Here is a 20,240-nt window from a genome sequence, read left to right as displayed (position 1 = left end):
ACTCAGCCTCAGCCCCGAGAACGTTCCCATGGTTATAAATTCAGAAATGAGACATGAAGGAAAGGTTGCTGGAGGCTTTGGGGGAACATTTCTTCACTTTTAAGAGAGAGGCACAGAAAAATGATCTCTTCTTCTCGGTATTGCTGTTGTGATCAGGAACTGCTATCAGTCAGAGGATGAAATTGATACTCCCAGGAGGGCAGAGCCAAGGGAGATGCAGAGAAGTGAGCCGGAACAATTGGACTGAGCCGTCCCTGAACCCAGCTCACCACTGGGCTTGTTATATGAGTCAACAAATTACCTTAAGCTAGTTTGATTTGGGGTTTCTGTTATTTGCAGCAGAAAGCATCCTAATTGATATATTATTATTCTTATAACAAGTTATTCTTTTAATCCTGGAGTAGCCTCAGGAAGTTTTCTTTCCTTTAAATTTTAAAGTGAACATTAATCCATTGTATGTTCTACTGATGTTATTGTCAAACTAATTGTACTGTAAAGGTCTTCATTTTCTTACTGTAGTAAGATTTCTCTGCATCCTTACTATTGTTACTATAGTATACTAAGAAAACTTTCAACTTCTAAGGTTTTCTTAGCTCTCTCCACATTTAGTAGAATTTAACCTTTACTTAATTATATAAGAGTATTTAATCTTTCATTTAGTATCTACTGTATGCATGTTTCTGTGTGCAAGCTTACTGACAGAGAGAGGCTGGAGCCCTTGCTTGACGTGGGAGCAATTCAGAGCAATGTGTTAATAAGACCAGTAACACAGGATTGAATTACTGTGCAAAAGCCAGGCCTTGAGTTAGGGATGGACATGGCTAAGTGGAGAGCTGAGGAGGGAAGGAGGGAGGGGACTGCAGGGGTAGAGTGGCATCCTCAGAGAAGGCTGCTGGGTGAGGTAGCCATGCACGTCAGAGGAGAGGAGGTGTGGGGCCTACCGAGAGAAACAGAAGGCCGAGTGGACAGAGGCTCTGAGGGTTGCAGTTTCAGGAGAGCAGTCCATCCGGTGGGATAGGCTGTGTTGCCAGGCCAAGGAAGTTGGTTGGATTCACGGCTTCTTGCATAGTGAGGTGACATTACTACAGGGATTGTTGAAAGTTTTTCTCACACTGGCATGCAGGGGAATTAGACCAGGGAGAGATGTTGGCATGACGTCCTGGGAAGCTATTATCATAATCCATGCGTTTAATGACAAGAGCTGTAGGATAATAGAATCTGAGTGTGCAACATCTTACATTTATATGGACTTTCAGAGTTCCCACAGCGCAATCAAACACATTATCTAATTTATCTAATTAGATCCTGTCAACCTTTTTATGGATGAGGATATAGAGGTTCAGAGGAGGTAAGCAACCTCCCAAAAGTTGTTAACAGCAGAACCCGGCATTCAGTTTAGGTCTTTTGACTTCCAGGTCCAGTGCTTTTCAATAATACTATAAACAATATTTTCCGTTTTTTGTGAAATTGAAGTTGTGCTAATTTGACTGTGCCCTACAGCATTTGTTTTATTGTAGGGGAGGAGGACTTCCCTTCTTCCTTTCTGGGTTCTTTGGCTGGTCTAATAATTAAATTGACATAAGACAAATGAACAGAAGAAAAGTAACAAATTTAATTTCGTATGAATGGGAACCCCAAAGATATGAGGCTTCTTGACAGTCAGACGATTCAGGCTTATATGCCGTCCTGACCTCAGAAGGGGAAACGGGTCTGGGACTTCAAAGGGAGAGGAGTACGATTCACAGGAAGATAGGAAGAGCAAATGTTTGGTAAACAAATGTGTGCCCTGCCGTGCAGATGAGTCTTTCTGATGTGAAGTTACCTCTGGTGATAGCTGTCTTCCTGGTACAGGCCCCCTATCTAAGTTCCTTTAGGCAGTTAAGGGGGAGGTAAAAAGCTCTTCTTGAGTCTGTTGGGCCTTGATTTTTTTCAGTTCAAAATAATCCATATGCCAGAGTGGCACATTTCTGTGGCAGCCTGCTCTGAACTCCATCGGTTCCCTCCTATGAAACTTCCCTGAAAGTTTCTTTTTTTTAAATTTTTTTTAAAGATTGGCACCTGAGCTAACGACTGTTGCCAATCTTTTTTTTTTTTTTCCTGCTTTTTCTCCCCAAATCCCCCAAGTACCTAGTTGTATATTTTAGTTGTGGGTCCTTCTAGTTGTGGCATGTGGGACGCTGCCTCAACATGGCCTAATGAGCAGTGTCATGTCTGCGCCCAGGATCCAAACCGGCGAAACCCTGGGCCACCCGAAGCGGAGCGCGCGAACTTAATCACTAAGCCACGGGGCCTGCCCCTCCCTGGAAGTTTCACATATTAAAAGCTGAGCTGGGGACCTGCTTTGTGGCCGAGTGGTTAAATTTGCGCACTCTGCTTGGGTGGCCCGGGTTTTGCTGATTTGAATCCTGGGTATGGACCTAGCACCGCTCATCAAGTCATGCTGAGGCGGCATCCCACATACCACAACCAGAAGGACCTACAACTAGAATATACAACTATGTACTGGGGGGCTTTGGGGAGAAGAAGAAGAAGAAAAAAGAAAAGATTGGCAACAGATGTTAGCTCAGGTGCCAATCTTAAAAAAAATAAAAGCTGGGCTGGTGGCTGCGGAGAGAAGAATTGGGTTGGTAACTGAGTGGTACATGGCTCCATATCTATTGAATCAGTCTGTTAGTCCTGAGAATAGATCAGTTCAATTAAACAGTTGTGACTCATTCAGGAGGCAGTGATGCAGGCAGGCTCCCAAACTTAGGCCTGTATTGTATAAGCAATCAGGTATTTAATGAGAGGCATTTCTATGGAAACAAAAGGAAAACAATGGTTAATGTTTGGAGCAGACTATAATTCTAGTTTCTAAGTTCTGAAGGCAGCCAGTTAAGATTTCTGGATGTCAGGCCTGAAGCATCTTCAGATGGGATGAGGGCAGGCAGTGATAATCTGACAGATTTTCCTGGTTTTGCAGTTTGAATGTCTCTGGTGATCTTTCTGAGTGGCCACATAGCAACAGGCAGGAAAATTGTCTATATATGAGCTATTGTGCTGATTTCTCTGAAGAAATCAAGTTGTACAACTTTAGCTTGCATGGCTTCGGAAAAAGGGCAGTTTAATTCTCAGTGATTCCAGGTCAGGGTGGGAGAAAAATTGGAAACATTAGTTTGAACATTTGTAGCCAGATAGTTGAGGAAACTAAAAGAATTCAGAATCCAGTCCTGTTTACGGGTAAAAAAATCTAAACCTCAAAGACGATTAATAGCCCTAAAATGTACTATCTACAAAAGTAGAAACAGTTTTTTCTCTAAAATAACCCCATTTCTATCAGAAATGATCAAAGAAAGACTAATTTCTTTGCACAACAAAGTCTCGATAAATTTGGCTTGATTCCTTACATAAGTGCAGCTAGAAGAATGATTGATCATAATATAGGCTCTTTTAAATCTGCTTTACTGGAATTTTTCATCAGGAATCTCAGATTGTACTTTTAAAAGCCTTGTGTCCAGGAAGCCAAGCCAAGGACTTGCTATCAGACTTTCCCAGTGATATGTATAGATTTGGGTGAATTCCTCTCTTCTCAAGGTCCCCCAAATATCCTGAATTTCCTGGGCCAGCCAGGAAGTGACTTTCCTTACTCACCTGGTAAAGCTGCTTGAAACTCTGTAAGCAAGGTACCAGGCCAATTTTTCCAAGGGGCATCATTGGTTCCATAAAGTCAACCTTAGTTCTTTAAAGCTGTCTGGTGATATCTGAGTCTGTGCATGTCTCTCTCAACTATGACATTCCAGTCAAAGCCTTGGTAATACAACCAATGTTTCCAATTCTGTCCTGCTACAAGGAGAACATGTTCTTATTGAACTTGTGCAAATAATTATATTGCCATGAAAATATAAGAATACTCACTGAGAGTTTCCAAATTCTGGAGGGATCAGGTAGGGAGAAAAAGTAATTGTTTCATCTTTGCTCACAAAGGTATACTTTACCAAATTGCTGTAAGTTGTAGCTAGCTTAAGAGAAAAAGTCTCCTTAAATCTGGCAAAAAAATGGTGAAAGAACTAGCAATATTTCAAAAAAAGTCATAAAAATTATAATCATCCTCATCAGTTCATTTAGTCTCAAGTAATTAATTCTTGGTGATCTTGATCTTTTGTTACCAGTTTTATGAAGCCGTTAGGGTTTTTTTTCATTAGAGTTCTATATTTCTCACCCAGTTCAGTGGTATGATCTGAAAGTTATCAGAAACCTGTATTTGATAGAGTCTTTTCCATTAATCTCTTTGAGGATAAAGCACTCCTGCAGGAACACTTTTGCAAAAGCATATGAGTTACAATAAGAACTGTGTGTAGATGACAGAAAACTTAAAAATGGCAATGGTTAAAGATCAGATGAGTGTTCATTATAATGCAATTGACAAGGAAATTTGGTTATTTCTGTGACATACAGCATTTTAAGATGATAACTGAAATTATGACTGTTAACATTATATATCAGATTTTTAATAATTTCATATAATTTCTGGAACACTTGTATTAGTTACATTCACTCATACAGTATAATTTATTTTACAATGCTTCCTCTGTAATTTAACATACAAAATAAGCCTGATTAGTTTAATATCTCTCTTTTATAAGGAGAGAGAACAAATCTTTTGAGATGTTCCGGGAGCTCTGTGGAAAGTCCCAAAGTTATTTCAAGGTCAAAAAAACTTCATTTAGAATTTGATTTGGGGAAGTTTGTCAAAAATATCAAAAGGTTTTAAAACACTTGGTCAAATAGGATCATAGGTCAATGTGAAAAAAATACCTAGTTATCCATTTAACCATAGTGACAACTAAAGACTTCACAGGCAGAGTTAATACAGAAAGTTAATGGTTGTAAAAAAAGAAAAGCTTAACTCTTTTCATAGGGAAGACTCAGCTTTCTTAAGTAATCGAAAGACCTGATAAAGACAACACAGGAAATTATTTTGACAAGACACAAAATCTTTTCTTTCTAGTCAGATAACTTAAAAAGTAAAGAAAAATCTTTCATAATCTCTTTCAAGAAGCAGACCAGTAGTCCAAGAAAACTTTGTTCTGTTATCAAATGAAAGAAAATTGTTCAGTGTTACCTGAGTACACTATTGATATTAAATCTTATTTTTAAACCCTTATAATATCAGTTCAGTTCTTATCCAAGTTGACTAACTATACAAGGTAAAATTTTCTTTCTCTTTTTCTCTCTTCCCAACTTTTTATTTAATTCATCCTTTATTTCTCCCTTTCCCATTTTGACATAGGCAGTTTTACTTTAGGACAAATTTACTTTCTTTTCCCTTACAAAAACCCGATATATGTAATGTCCATACCTCATACCTTTTCTTAGCCAAAATATATCCTGCTTTCCCTTGTATACAGAGTTGTTTCCCATATTATTTCTGGTAGCTTTAATTACATATATTAGAATTTCTAACCCTTAAAAGCCTTCATTTTTAGTGAAAATAAAGAAGTAGACAGTTACAAACTCTCTTTTACATTATCATTCTGTGGCTTGGCAAATTTATAAATACATTTTATAATTTCCAGAAACATATATGCTTCGTCCTAGTACAATTTCTTTCAATAAGACATGTTTTCTAATAGATCCAAATTTCTTTAGTTCCTCTGTAATAAGAGGTCAAAAGTAGGTAAACTTAGACTTGTTTAGCAATTAATGTTTCAGTATTTTATCTTATTTGAAAGTGATCTAGACATCCAGTAAATTTTCTGTCATTTCATTTAACTTAGCAAAATTCTAAGGGTGGAAGTTACCAAAGATTTGAGAAACAATTTTTATGTGGAAATACCCTAACATATAATTATTGCTGAAAAGTTCACCTAAAAACTTTTATCTGACTTACATCTATCTAAATCGTTTACCCTCAACAATTATGTTTAGACTACTCACAAAAACCTCATATGATATTGAAGTCACCCATCATTCTAAGCTACTTTTCTTGCTGACAAATTTTGTAGCAGAGATAACATGATTTTGTTTGACTTTTAGTAAACATAGGTAGGATAAAAGTATTATACTTAATACAGATAACTAAAGATATGCTTGTTTTAATTAAGCCCATAAACTTAAACTAGCTTTTATTTACTGAAAATTATCCTAGATCATGTGGACTTGAAAAACATTTGGGTTAGTTTCTATTATATTGAGATTTGGAAATAATTCATAAACACTTAATTTTAAGCCAATTAAATAGAGCTTTCATACAAATTAATTTTGGCTGTGCTATCCGGAGGTGTTAAAGTACCTTATCTATAACTTACACATATAGACATACATAAACATACAGACAGTCACAAAGAGACCCTATAGCTTCTGTTTTAAAATTTTAGCCATCAGTCAGGCACAACAGTATAAAACTCACTAGTTTATAAATAACAATTGGAATAAATTAAGTTTACTTGCTTGGATGGCTAAAGCTTTTTACTATTTGTGGAGAAGACTTCTAAGGTTTGTATTTGCCCTGACAAGTAATCTTATGGAGGCTGTGGCAAGGGAGACTTTATGGCAGTTTGTATTTTAAAAAGGCAGACCCCCCACTCTCTACCCGCCCCTTGACTTTTTTTCTTCAGTCTCAAGCAAGTTTTAGTTACCTCCTGGGGTGTTTACATTTCAAAGACATGGTAAGATTCATGTCTTCAAAGGACAAGAGAAAGAATGCAAGTTTTCTCTCAGGAGTTGTGGGTGTAGTTTTCTATTGTCAGAAGTCTAGGGTAATTACTATTTAAATGTTTCCTTCTTTCTGAGTGCACAGTTTAACCTTAGACTAACTCACCTTAGAGGGGAAAGCCTGTTAATGTTTCCGTTAGTACGTGAATATCAGCATCCCACCTGAGCCATTTCCCGGTCATTTGCAGGAGGGCTTGGGGGAATTTCTGGCTGTCTGTTTCTTCTGGTGGGGTGGGTTTGTGAATGGCCATTAATCTTTTAATTCCTCTTTAAATTTGATAGGATCTTCTGAAAGTGGAGGTTAAAGGGCTTCATAATTTAGAAGATCTCCTGTTGTCCAGAGGACATGAATTCGTTGAGTAAGGGTCCAGGATATATCCACAAAGGACATTGCATAGAAAGGCCTGAAGCTGGCAGAGCTTGATTGTAGAGTGCAGCAAAACGAGCCTTATTGTCCATCCCAGGTGCTTCTACTAAATTTACTTCCTGGCTTTTAGCATTTACATGAGTAACATGTATTCCCTGGGTGTAGAGATTAGGCTGGAGTGCTCTCTGTAAATCTTGTAGGGAAAGGGAAGCTGAAACAGGCAGCTGGTGTTTAAGGGATTTTCTGGGGAACATGGAGAAGTGTTGGGAATTTAAGAGAATTTGCTCATGCGACGGGCTGAATTTTGAGAGGGGGAGTTTAGACCAGGGGCCCAGAAATCCGAAAGATCTTCTGGAGGGTCAGGAAATTGGGGATAAAGTGATATGGGTGGAGGGTAGGAATAAGAGGGTGGAGAAGGAATTTACATTAGATGTGGATTTTAATTTTTGTTCTAATTTCTGTTCTTCTGTCATATTGAGTCCCTAAGGCTAGCCATTATATTCTTTTGTATACACTTTTCAACTTGGTCTTTCCATAGGTATCGATAAGACAATTGTTTAGGATGAGAGCGCTCAAAAAAATTTTTTTTTCTCTTTTAAATATAGCCAATTCAAAGGATCCATCTTCTGGCCATTGACAAGTAGGATCTTATATTAATCTCAATAGCAATGCAAACCAAGGAAACAAGAGGCATCCCATAAGTGAGTGAAAAGTTGGAGCCCTCACAAGATCCAGAAAGTTCACTTCCAAAGATAACCAAAAGGAAGACTTAGACACACATCTAGCTACAGGTGGGGTGCAACCCACATTTCTGTCCAGCCATATTTTACAACAGAGACAAAAGAAAACAGTGACCATCTCTGCAAGGAAAGAGGTCAATAGAAAACAAGACTACTCATAGCAAATTTTTACAAAAGTCACTATGCCCAAGAAACAAGTTAACCCAAATATTCTCTCCTGCTAACCTAAATTTAGAAAAAGAAAAGGAAACTCTTGCTTCCAACAGACCCTGCAGGCAGAGATCCAGAAGACTGATGTGGTAAGAATTCTTACCTTCTGCCATGCTTGTCAGAGGTCCCAGGATCTCTTCACTGCAGTAGCCTCTGAACGAGTAGGGTCCAGCCAGGGAGGAGCCCCATGTTGGGCACCAAAACTGTAGGGGAGGAAAACTTTTCTCTTCTTTCCTTTTAGGTTCTTTGGCTGTTCTAATAATTAAATTGACACAAGACATTAACAGGAGAAAAATAACAAATTTTATTTCATACATATAGGAACCCCAAAGATATAAGGTTCCTTGACAGTCAGGCAATTGAAGCTTATGTGCCATCCCAAGCTAAGAAAGAGGTAGGGGTCTGGGACTTCAAAGAGGGAGGAAGATAATTAATTCACCGGAAGATAGGAAAAGCAAATGTTTGGTAAACAAATGTGTGCCATGCCACACAGATAAGTCTTTGTGATATGAAAAGTTATCTCTGATAATAGCTGTCTTCCTGGTACAGGCCCCCTATCTAAATTCTTTTAGACAGTTAAGGGAGAGGTAAAAAGCTCTTCTTGAGTCTGTTGGGCATTGATTTTTTTCAGCTCAAAATAATCCACATGCCAGAATGGCATTCTAGGGCAGCCTGCTCTGATGCCCATTCCTATCGGCTGGCTCCTGACAGCAGCATAAAGAAAAGCTAAATACAAGTTCACAACTCTTATAAACATTGAAATCCTGTGAATGGTGAAGAGGTGGTTAAGTATCACAGATAATGGTAGGACTTTCTCAAATAACAGAAAGGTAATCCTTCTAACAAATACGAAAAACAAAAGGCTGGGTCAGTAGAAAGTTTCCTGAATAGTTTAAATGAATGGAGAGTAACTGAGACTTTAAGGGAGCCTCAAAATGGCTTTGTTGAATGAAGGTGGAAAAGTTGCCCATGACTCCCAAATACAGGAAAAAACAACTTTGGAAGAACAGGAGTTATCATCTTCATAAACCAGAATAAGGAAAGTAGTCATTTGGACAGGCATTTTGATATACGTCATCTCTTATTTAAAACGTGAATGAACTATTAGATGATGGAATGTTGAACATCGATCTTCCAATTGAGCGAGTTATTTTCCAGATAATACAGTAGACAGTTTGAAAGTCATGATTTTTTTTTCTTTTTTACTGTGGTAAAAAACATAAAATTTACCATCTTAACCATTTTTAAGTATCCTATTCAATAATGTTAAGCTTATCCACATTGTGGTAAACAATCTCCAAAACCTTCTCATCTTGCAAATCTGAAACTCTATACCCATTAAACAACTCTCCTTTTCCCCCTCCTGCCACCCCTGGTAACCACCATTCTATTAGCTGTTTCTATGAATTTGGAAAATTGTGAATTTTTTAAAATGTTAATATCAAGAAACATTTATTGGGGCTGGCCCGGTGGCATAGTGGTTAAGTTTGGATCCTCTGCTTTGGCGGCGTAGGGTTCACAAGTTCAGGTCCGAGGCGCAGACCTAGCACCACTTGTCAAGACATGCTGTAGCTGTATCCCACATAAAATAAAGGAAGATTGACAAAGATGTTAGCTCAGGGCCAATCTTCCTCACACACACACACAAAAAAAATCAGTGTATATTAAGTCTTAAATGAGTAATGGCCACAGTAAATTCTTTGTGATGCTAACAATATATTCATGGTGTGTTGCTAAGTTTTGCCTCTGCCACTGTAGACCCTGCAATGCTGAGGTACCTTAGAGGAGGAAATGTGAGCCAGATAACCTGGGGATAGTGAATATCATATTGTATTTGTTAACAGTACATGGTTATTAGTGAGGGGAAAGAATGATTGAGAAGCTGTTCTGCTGGATTAGCTGTGGTGTGATTGTTGTCTGTTTCAAGATTACAAATAGGCCTTAAATTGGCAGGGTTTTTTTTTTTTTTTTCCGTTAGTCAGTTGCAAATTCTAAAGAAACAAATGGAATGACATGAAGGAAGACATTGTAAAGAGGTCCCACGGCCTTCTTTAGGGAAGGATGGGGCGTGAGGAGTAGGAAGCATTTCTTATATGTATTTCAAGAAGTAGAAAATATGGTGTGTTCTTAGTCTATCTAAGTTATATAACTTTGAGGGATATGATCCATTTGTGTCAAAATAATGAGGCATATAATATGTTGCATTTAACATGTGTGGGAATTCTTTGCAGAGTAATTAGCATTCCTTTCTTCAGCCTGTATTCAGAGGAAACATACCATTCACACCCTCTCTGTGTTCACATTTTCCAGTGCGTTGGAGAGCTTTTTTTCAATAGAAACCTTTGTCCTTTTCCTAATAAGACTTGGATTCTATTTGAAGAAATTTAACTTGTCTTTCTTTTTCTTGCAGGAATTGATTTTAAAATCAGAACGATAGAACTAGATGGAAAGAAAATTAAGCTTCAGATATGGTAAGTAAAAAATATATATATACACACAGAGTTCCTACCTTAATCAGAACTTGAAAGTAGGAATTAAAATGTGAATTGTGATGTTAGAGGTATCCTGTGATAGTTAAAACATTTTTTCTTTATCAGAACCAAGGCGAAATGGGTAAGTATTCAGTTATCTGCACCAAGAGTGGGAAGGTAAGGAATGATACCACTAACTCTTAGAGCCAGAAGAGATCTGAGAACTCATTCTTCCAAAATGCTAATTTTAGCAGGGAGGAAACTAAATTCAAAGAGTGTAAATTACTTTTTCATTGTAGCTGTGAAATCAGATAAGGCAAAGCAGTCAGGTGGTAGGAGCCCTGAACAGGAAGTACAGATGTAGGGTCTAGCCTTGATTCCTCTGAATTGAGGACTTGGGGCCAGTTGCTTCCCTTCTTAGGACCTGCTTTTTCTCACTTGTAAATTGACTGGTTAGACTGACGACATCTGAGTTCCCCTCCAGCTCTGATATTTTGTAATTTATTTGCATATGTCTTCTCATTAAATAAAACAATGAGGAACACTGGATTGGGAAATAAGGGAGAAAAAAGTCATGCCTCTCATCTCTCATGTTGCAATCTGCAAGGCAAAGATCTCCTTCTGAGCATCCGACTCTGGTTAATTTCTGAAGAATTTATCCAGCTACGGTGAATAAATGTAGTTCTTCCAGATTGCCAGGTTGAATGTTTTTGATTTGAACTCAGAAGCTCTTCTTAGGTTTTTTTTAACCTCCTATAAGCTGGTTTAATTTCTTTTTGGAATAGGCCCTTCTATATAGAGGGAGCCATATACAGCTATTTAGATGGGAGCCTTGAGGAAGGTTTTTGATGATGGTTACTTACGTAATGTGTGATGATGACAGCAGTAGACAAAGCTTGGAAATTTAAAATAGCATAGACTAAGAGGGAGGCAGGACAAAATTATAAAGTAATATATTAATGAGCTTTTTCCTTAGGCTGTTTTTCTCCTTTGACTCTCAGAACTGGGAGAGAACTAGAACATTACATTGAAATCCCCTGGTCCTTCTTTTACAGAGGAGAAAACTAGGACTTAGAGTGGTTAAGTTCATCTGACAGCATATGTCTGCCTTAGTGATACAGCTGCGGCAACCGCCAAATCTCCTGGAACGTCGTGTCAGCTTTATATATTAGCCTAGGGTAGTGGTTCCCAGTGTACTTCACTGGAAAACATTGTGAACAGTACCATAGGCTGCCCTTTTCATCTATTGGTATATAGTAAGAAGCCAAATATAAAGCTATCAAAACATTTTTTTAAGAGGGAAGCAAAGAGAATTTTTGACTCTGTGCTGTATAGTCCTGATCAGAGCAATAAGGAGTGTTCTAGGAGCCTGTGGATGATGAGCTAATTAGAACTTAATATAGATGGCCACAACATCACGGCACTATTTCTCAGTACTGTCAGCAGCAAAATAGTCTTCATTCAATCTTCATGACCTGTGAGGTTTCTCTTCCTTCCTTGCTGCAAAGCTGGTTCTAAATCAAGCAGTATGTTAGAATCAAGAAAATATGGTTAGTCTGCTCCAAGGTACTTGGCTTCTGTTTTCCCCATGATTTGTTTGGTGTGTACCAAAGAAGTGCCCCGTGTCTCTAATCCTGATCAGTGAAAAGAATGGCAGGATAAGATGACTGTGGTGTGAGGCCTGGCCCTGCACTAAACTGCCAAGACCTAGGATGCTTGAATTTCATTCAAGGAGATGAGCTGTCTAGGGGCAGAGCTGGGACCACAGCCCACCTGAGCCTATTTCCTCTTCTGCGGAACAAGGGTGATGGTAATGTCACCACAGTGGGCTATGGTGGGCATCATGTGAGCACCATGTGAAAGTATTTTCTAAGGTATATATAAAGGTTAAGGTATTTATTAATGTTTTTAATTTACCATGTTTCCCTTGGGCCTTCATCTCTTGTTTGGGTTTGATATGCATTCGATTTCTAGTATATTTCCACACATGCCTCTTTCTCCCCAGCAATTAAATTGTCTGTACAGTGTAGCACAGGGAGTGAATTAGTTCTGGCTGTAAGTGGCAAATTTAGGAATATTGATTTTCCCAGATAGCAAGGAAGTTTGAATTCCTTTATAGGGATTGCTTCAATAAATGTAATTAGAAACTTTTGTATTTTTCAGAATATATTTTAATGGTATGCCATCAGCTAAAAAGCAAGAATGTATGAAAGTTGATGTAATTTTGAGGTGTTGTCCATATTTTGAAGTCTTTGGAAACATTGTCAAGAATTATGTATTGAACTCCAGGCTCCCATTTAATCATGGGCTCCATAGCAAAGAGGTTGAAGAGATCGTTTTAGTGTGCTCCGCTGAGCAGAATTTACCCAGTAGTCAGTCCAGCCCAATTGCTTGCTTTGTACAGAAATCAGACTTTCAATCAAGAAAGCAAAATGCCTTAATCATTAGGCATTTATAAAGAGGATTATAACTCTAGGAGTCCAAGAATTATTCTCGATTCTCTCCCACATGTGTTTGACTATATAACATGCCACTTCCCAGAGGGCCATGCATTTTCCTGTTGTGTTGTTATCATCAAGGTCCAAGGTTTTTACCCAAGTCATTATGAGCTCCTGACAGGCTCCATGGCTACCACCGCCTCCGGCTCACAGATGCATAGCAGTCTCCCTTTGTGTCTCATTCCCCTTTCCCATGAAACCACTGCATTTGTGAGCAGATCAGAATTATATCCCCTACAGCCTGGAGTCTCTCCTCAGTGATGCTGGTGATGACTTTTAAAACCACTCTCTCCTTTGTTTCAAATTTTAGGGACACAGCGGGTCAGGAAAGATTTCGAACCATCACAACAGCGTACTATAGAGGAGCCATGGTGAGTGTGTTTTAGGGGTTTGTAACTCTTCAGGTGAAAGTAAAACATGAATATTCATTTGTCAAGTTTATAGGATGCAAGCTGGAGTCTAGTACAATGGGGAAAATGGATTTTTTGATATGAAAACAAGACATTTAAAGGGTTTTTCATGTTTTGTGTTTAGTACTTGTGTGGTTTGCCATTGGTCTTCATAATATGAATCAGGTAATTAGCTTGTAGATGTTTCCGAATTCTTCCACACGTTCTGAGGTGATTGCATAGTTTTGTGATCTTTCCTTTTATTAATACTTTCTGTAATTCTTAGGAAACTTCAAATTCTGTGACTGAGTATTCATTTCTTGCACCCTCTCATCATTCAGCCCTGCCACCATCATCCCTTATTTCTCACCAGGTCCACAACATCTACTGCTTATGGCTCATCTCTCTGGATTCTCCTCCAGCAGCATTCTGCCAGCTGGCCAGGAAGTAGCTGAATGATCTGTGATTCTTTGAGGCTTATAATCTGGTGAATCTGGACTACCAAATCCTTCTTTACTACATCCTAGCCACATCCTTGTTATCATAACTTCATCACTTGGATATTTTCCATCCTAAGGTGCTTCATCTATACAACGTGTTTATATTGCTTATTGCCTTGGGGCAGATTCTGTGTGGTGCTGAGAGAACAGTGGTAAATAAGGCAGCTTAGAAGCAGAGCTGTACTGAACCATGCCTAGAATGACAGGCCCAGACCAGGGCTTTATCTCTGGCTTTTAGGCCTAAGCCAGGCACATGTTGGAGCTATGAATTATGATGAAACCCAAGGTGTCAGAGAGTCTTTGAAGTCTGAGTAGTTGAGATCATGAAGCTCAACCCAGTAGATTCTGGAGTACCAGCTGCCATCATACACAGTTCATCATACTCAGCTCACAAAAATCTGTTGTGCTCCTGGGAGTGGTGTCAGGGTGACAGAGCTGAAGGGATGATAGCTGTCCCCTTGCCTCCAGGAAGATGTAATCTGAACCCACAGATCCGTTCGTTATCATGCTGCTCTCTCTTCCTTCTCCACTGCCTCTCACCCTGATTATCTGAGTACCAGTAATTCATTCCCACAAAAAGATTAGGGATTCCCATTTGAAGCTGTATCACCTTTGCACTATACATCACTAAGCAGTTTATATGTATGTGCTCTCCACACTTCACCCTTTAATACTTTTAAGATTGTGAAAGGCCATCATTTCAGAAAGACAGTTGTGAGCTGTTCTCTGTTTTGCTTAGATTGGAATCAAAGGGAAGGGACTTATCTTGTGTGCCGGGAAGAAGTTTGTTGTTTCTTTCCTCCAGGAATGATTTTAGGCATAAATAAGAACATCTTAACAGAGATGATTTGGAATAGTTTACAGGTAATTTTGATGAGAGGCATCTTAGAAACACAGCCTTTTCTATTGAGCAGTTTTTTTATTTTCTAGGAGCGGTATCTTGGCACCACTTTCATGCTCATTTTCACTAGAGAGTGGACAGAAGCACTCAGAATGTAGAGGAAATGTTTCTCTTGAATAACTAGCTCTAGTTCATGGTATGAGGAAAGAGGTCATTGAAATGTGTTATTTAATTTAGGTGTGAGGATCATCTGTCGTTCCCATTTATCTGCTGCCTAGTCTTTCTTCATATGATTTCAAATAATTAGAAATTGTTGCTATTCTAAGATAGAATTGTCTTTTCCATTTTGAAGGTAGGGGTTTTTGTCCCTGTTTTTTTTTCTGCTGTAATGCCAGTGTCTGACCCGTAGTAGATGCTCAATAAATACTTGCTGAAGGGGTATTGATCTTAGGTAGATCTTCAGGAAATCCTGCTCTCCTCGAGCCTTGGCTCTCTCAGCTCATCTGTTCCAGTGGGATGTGAGCCCCTCACGTTCTCGTTGGAGCCCTCATGTTCTCTTTGGATCATGTTCTCATTTTCAGCAAGTGGTGGTTCTGGCGGGTTTACTTTGGTTGGTTGAGGTATGCAGCATGTTGATGAGCACTGTACTGGACCTGCTACCACGGTGGAGTCCTTTGGTCTGTTTCAGACTATGCAGCAACACTCATAGTCATAGCTGTAACCCTGATGGACAGTCAGGCATTTGGGACAAAAAAGGACCATATCCTTACATTATCAACATCTCTCATAGACCAATACTATCTTGTGAATTCTAAGGAAGCTGTTCTTATGATAGGTATATACCACATGTATAATGTTTTAACTGATAGGAACATAGGAAGTAGTTGAAGGGTTTCTGCTATTGAAACCAAAGATAGAAATTAGTAATAGCTGCCATTTATTGAGTCTAAGCTGTGTCCTGGGTTCTAGGTGAAGTCCTTGGGTTCAGTAGGTCCTCAAAAGAACCCAATGTGGAAGATATGCTGTCCTCATTTTGCAAATGAGGAAGTGGAGACTGAGAGGGATAAAATAACATCTCCAGGATCTCCCAGGTGGTACATGGTCGCGTGTGGGCTTGACGCCTCTGACTCCACAGCCTGTGCCCTCAACCGCTACAGAGTTCATACTTCCTGTGCTAACCACCCAGCGTGCCACTTGACAGACATGAGGCAATAAAGATCAAGGTTGTGCGTTTGGCCCAAAGGTTATAGAGCTCTGGCAGTTATTTGGTTAATTTTAATATTGTAGGCAGCTAAACTCTTTGAGTCAGGAATTATTCAGACTCCACTTTGGTATTTTTTTTATTGTGATAAAATATACATAACATAAAATTTATCATTTTAAGTGTACAGTTCTCTACTTTGATTTTTTAAAAATAAAATTATTTGCATTGACACTTGTAAAATCTCCTTTACAGTGTAGCCCAAGTGAAACATTTCATTTGAGACCAGCAGGAGGGCGGATAGAGGAGAATATTGTTTGTTATTTAAACCATACTGTATATTTTTCTGGTTGTCAAAAGTTTACATGTAGTGTAGAAAACTTAGAAAATCCCAAGAAATCATCCAAAATCCCACCACCCTGAGAGAAAGCTTCTGTTAACATTCTGTGTATTTCCTGGATTCTTTTCTCTATGTGCACATGTGGTTTTTATATGATTTATATTTATTTACAAAGTTGAAGATCAGACCCTGAAGGACTTTGTTTACCATGCTAAGAAATTGTAATTCAATTATGAGTGTAATGGAGAGGTACTGAAGGATTTTAAGCAATGAAATGATAACTCTGGTGCCCTTATGGAGAGTGGATTAGAGGAGGTTGAGAATGAAAGCAGGGGGACTATGATAGTAATCTAGGGAGAGGCTAATTGATGAGAGTGGGAATAAGGCGATGTGTGTGTATCGGGGTGTCAGCTTCCGGAAATATTGAGGTTGCTGGGTCTACGGGGCTTACTTAGTAGCTGACTGCCTGTGGAGGAGATTGCTACCAGGGGTCTGCTTGGGCTGGCTGGCTGGGTTGGATTGTTCTTCATCAAAATGAGAGTACAAGCAGGAATGGCAGATTTGGAGGGGATAAAGACAGCCTCATGTTTTACTTAGTTGAGTTTTCAGTGACCACAGGGGACAGCTAGGAGCTGATGTCCTATCGGTGGTCTCCAAGGCACAGCTGACCCTAAGTATCTCTTCAGTGTCATCTTGTGACCTTCTCACATTAAATTTGTGCATTTCTGCTGGGCTGACTTTGTTATACTCAATCTGGTGGGTTCTGAGTCTTCCTAGTCAGGAGGATATCTAAAACGTCTCTGCTGTGTGCCTGGCACTGTGGGCTTCCCCTCTTCACCCCAGTCTCAACCCCTTTGCCCAGTTCAAGTCTACTCAGACCTCAGGCCCTGGCTTTAATGTCGTTTTCTCAGAGAAGCCTTCCCTCACCACCTGAGCCCCACAACCAGATTAAGTTAGCCTTTGTTCTCAGAGCTCCCCAGGCTTCTTCACAGCAATTGTCAAAATTATAAGTAATTGTGTAATTATTGGCTCATTGTCTGTTTTCTTTGCCAGCCATCCGTGAGAGGAAGGAGCCTTGTCTATCTTGTTTCCTGCCAGTAGCACTTAGTATAGTATCAGCCACATAGAGGGTGCTCACTCATTACTTGTTGAATGGATGGACACATGGGTGGATCTAGCACTTAGTATGGAAGTGTGGACTGGGGATATAGATTTTGGGATAGTTAGATACAGGTGTTAGTTGGAACATTTTGAAGATAACTCTTTAGAAATACCTGACATGGGGTCTTTAAAAATATGAGGATAGTGCCTTTTGTCAAACCTGTATAACAAACACATTATATTTTAAGTGTCTGTGATTTACTTACATTGTTAATGACATTTTGATCATTTTTCTTATAAAAAGAAGTAACTTTAAAGAAGTATGGTTACAATCTTAGTAGAGGAGTAAGGGACAAGACAATTTCTACTTGGAATAAATAAGTGCACGACAGAAGTCGTTGCCTCTCACTTTCCATGGTATGTCTGTTTTAACTTAAACACTCTTTCCGCTCCAGTTGGTGTCGATTCTTATCATGTGAAGTCAGGCAGAGGGGGAGTATCACCTTTACCATAATCACTCATTGATAAAGGTTAACAGTGAAAATGTTAACAGAGTATTTATTTGCATGGTGAGACAATGGAAGAATTTATTTATTTTTGCTTCTCTGTACTTTTAGAATTTATTATTAGGGGCTGGCTCTGTGGCCGAGTGGTTAAGTTTGTGCACTCTGCTTTGGCGGCCCAGGGTTTCGCCGGTTCGGAATCCTGGGCATGGACACGGCACCACTCAACAAGCCACGCTGAGGTGGCATCCCACATATCACAACTAGAAGGACCCACAACTAAAAAAATATACACCTATATACTGGGGAGGGGGTGTTGGGGAGAAAAAGCAGGAAAAAAAAGATTGGCAACAATTGTTAGCTCAGGTGCCAATCTTAAAAAAAAACTTATTATTCCTTTTATAAAGACAAAAACAAAGGACAAACAAAAGGTTTCTGGAGAGGAGGAATACATTGACATTACATTCTATAACTTTAAATATATAAAGTACTAAATTAAGATCTTTTTTTCTCCTATAGGGAATTATGCTGGTCTATGACATCACAAATGAAAAGTCCTTTGACAATATTAAAAATTGGATAAGAAACATTGAAGAGGTATGTATGGAAAGAGAACGATGATTCCGGAGATCATCAAGTTGCTACTGAAATGATGATCCCTGCTGGGTGCTTGTAAAGGGCTCCTCCTGTCTCTAAGAGGCAGCTGAGCTGCTAAGAAGTAGGGCATGGTCAGGTCAGGCCCTCTTGCTGTGAGGAGCGCCATGGAGGGCGGGCCAGTCTGACCACTTTGCTGAACTGGTGGGTGCAGAAGAGGAGCAGTTTCACAGAATTTTAAACTTGTGCCGGGTCTTGAAAATAATTTAATCCAAGTCCCCATTTTACATATGAGAAAACTGAGGTCAGAAAGAAGTGACTTGTCTATGCTTGTCTAGCCTTCAAAAAGGAGAGCCAGGATTAGAACTTCTGATTCCCAGGTTCTGTCTGTTGCATCACGCTGTTTGGCAAAAATACACCTTTATTCCAGCAACTTGTCATTTTGCCCTTCTAACATTTTCTCCATCTTAGATATTTGAAATCTGGTTTAATTCCACATTGATTGGTATTAAGTTTTTTTTTTAAGTCTTCGACATTTCAGAAAGAAATCTGACTCTGAAATGGTTTTGTACACGTTTATATTAACCTACATGAATTTATTTTTAAGTATTTCAGAATCCAGAATACCTCTTTCAAATTGGCTTACCAGAGTTTTGTTTTCTTCTTTGACCCAAACTAATATTTGGAAGTTTTGTTGTTAGATAACAATAAGTTTTATTTCTGTTTGTTCACGTGCAAAAGAAGCCATGAAAATGATGGCATGCCTTCGAGAAAACAGCCTGCATGTGCTCTTATGCTGTAGCTTGCCCTCCCTCCCGTCTTTTACATTTGTCTGTGAATCAAGGCTTGTGTTGAGTGAAAGATTATTTGTCTCTTAAATTCATGGATGTATTTCTCGCAGGTCAGAATTTGTCGAATAACTGTGTTTCCTCAGGCTGTTTTTATAACATATCATTTTCTCCCTGCAGCATGCCTCGTCAGATGTGGAAAGAATGATCCTGGGTAACAAATGCGATATGAATGACAAAAGACAAGTGTCAAAAGAAAGAGGGGAGAAGGTAAATTTGAACTGAATGCATAAAGATTAGAATTCACTCACATCAAGCCTTTATTTTCTTAGTATTATTTAATTATTGATTTGTTTTAAAAAATCTATATTTTACTCCTTAAAAAAACAACAAAGAGATGTAATTCATACTTGAATGGTGTGAATTAGTATTCGAGATCCAACTCCATATGCTGTGTAGTCATGACTCATTCCTAAAGAATTTGCTGTTTTCTGGGAGATACAAATTGGTCCTTTTTAAGCTGCCTGCAGCTTAGAGTTCAGGCTGTTTCTTCCATAGCTGTGTGAAAATGCCCATTTCTCAAGTTGAAGTAGTTCATTCTCTTTGAAAAAAGTAACAGGATAGGTAAAGTTTCAATAGTAGTCATTGTCCTATTCATTATTTTTTTCTAAGAATTTTTTACTACTCAGTAGATTTAGGTCATGATGGATAAACTCCTTGTAAATCTTCAAGCTATGGATGTCATTTATAAGTCATTTCTAGGCATTTCTGTTTTTTGTCCTGTAAAGTAAGAGTTTATTATATGCACGTATTTACTTCTATGACATTTTCTAAATTAACTTAGAGCCTTCAATTTTTAAGTCTTAGAATTTTGCTTTAGCCCTTTTTTTAGCAAATCATGCAAAATGCATTCTGTTTTTCAATCTGACTGCACACTTTTTTCCCCTAAAAACATTCACTTAATCTTGATATTTATTGTAAATGAAGTGGGAACTCTTTGGGAG

General features: G+C 38.8%; 1 protein-coding gene across 1 annotated transcript in view; it reads left to right on the top strand.

Annotated features, from left to right (window-relative positions):
- The window catches only part of RAB8B (RAB8B, member RAS oncogene family), a 67,133-nt gene that overhangs the window by 38,959 nt on the left and 7,934 nt on the right, over positions 1–20,240 (top strand). Inside the window, 4 exon segments of the mRNA NM_001309334.1 lie at positions 10,421–10,481; positions 13,290–13,350; positions 18,374–18,451; positions 19,417–19,506. Of these exon segments, the coding sequence (NP_001296263.1) occupies positions 10,421–10,481; positions 13,290–13,350; positions 18,374–18,451; positions 19,417–19,506 (290 nt within the window).

The sequence above is a fragment of the Equus caballus genome, chromosome 1 (assembly GCF_041296265.1).
Source record: "Equus caballus isolate H_3958 breed thoroughbred chromosome 1, TB-T2T, whole genome shotgun sequence".
NCBI classification, from domain to species: domain Eukaryota; kingdom Metazoa; phylum Chordata; class Mammalia; order Perissodactyla; family Equidae; genus Equus; species Equus caballus.
This window is presented reverse-complemented; position numbering and strand designations above follow the sequence as displayed.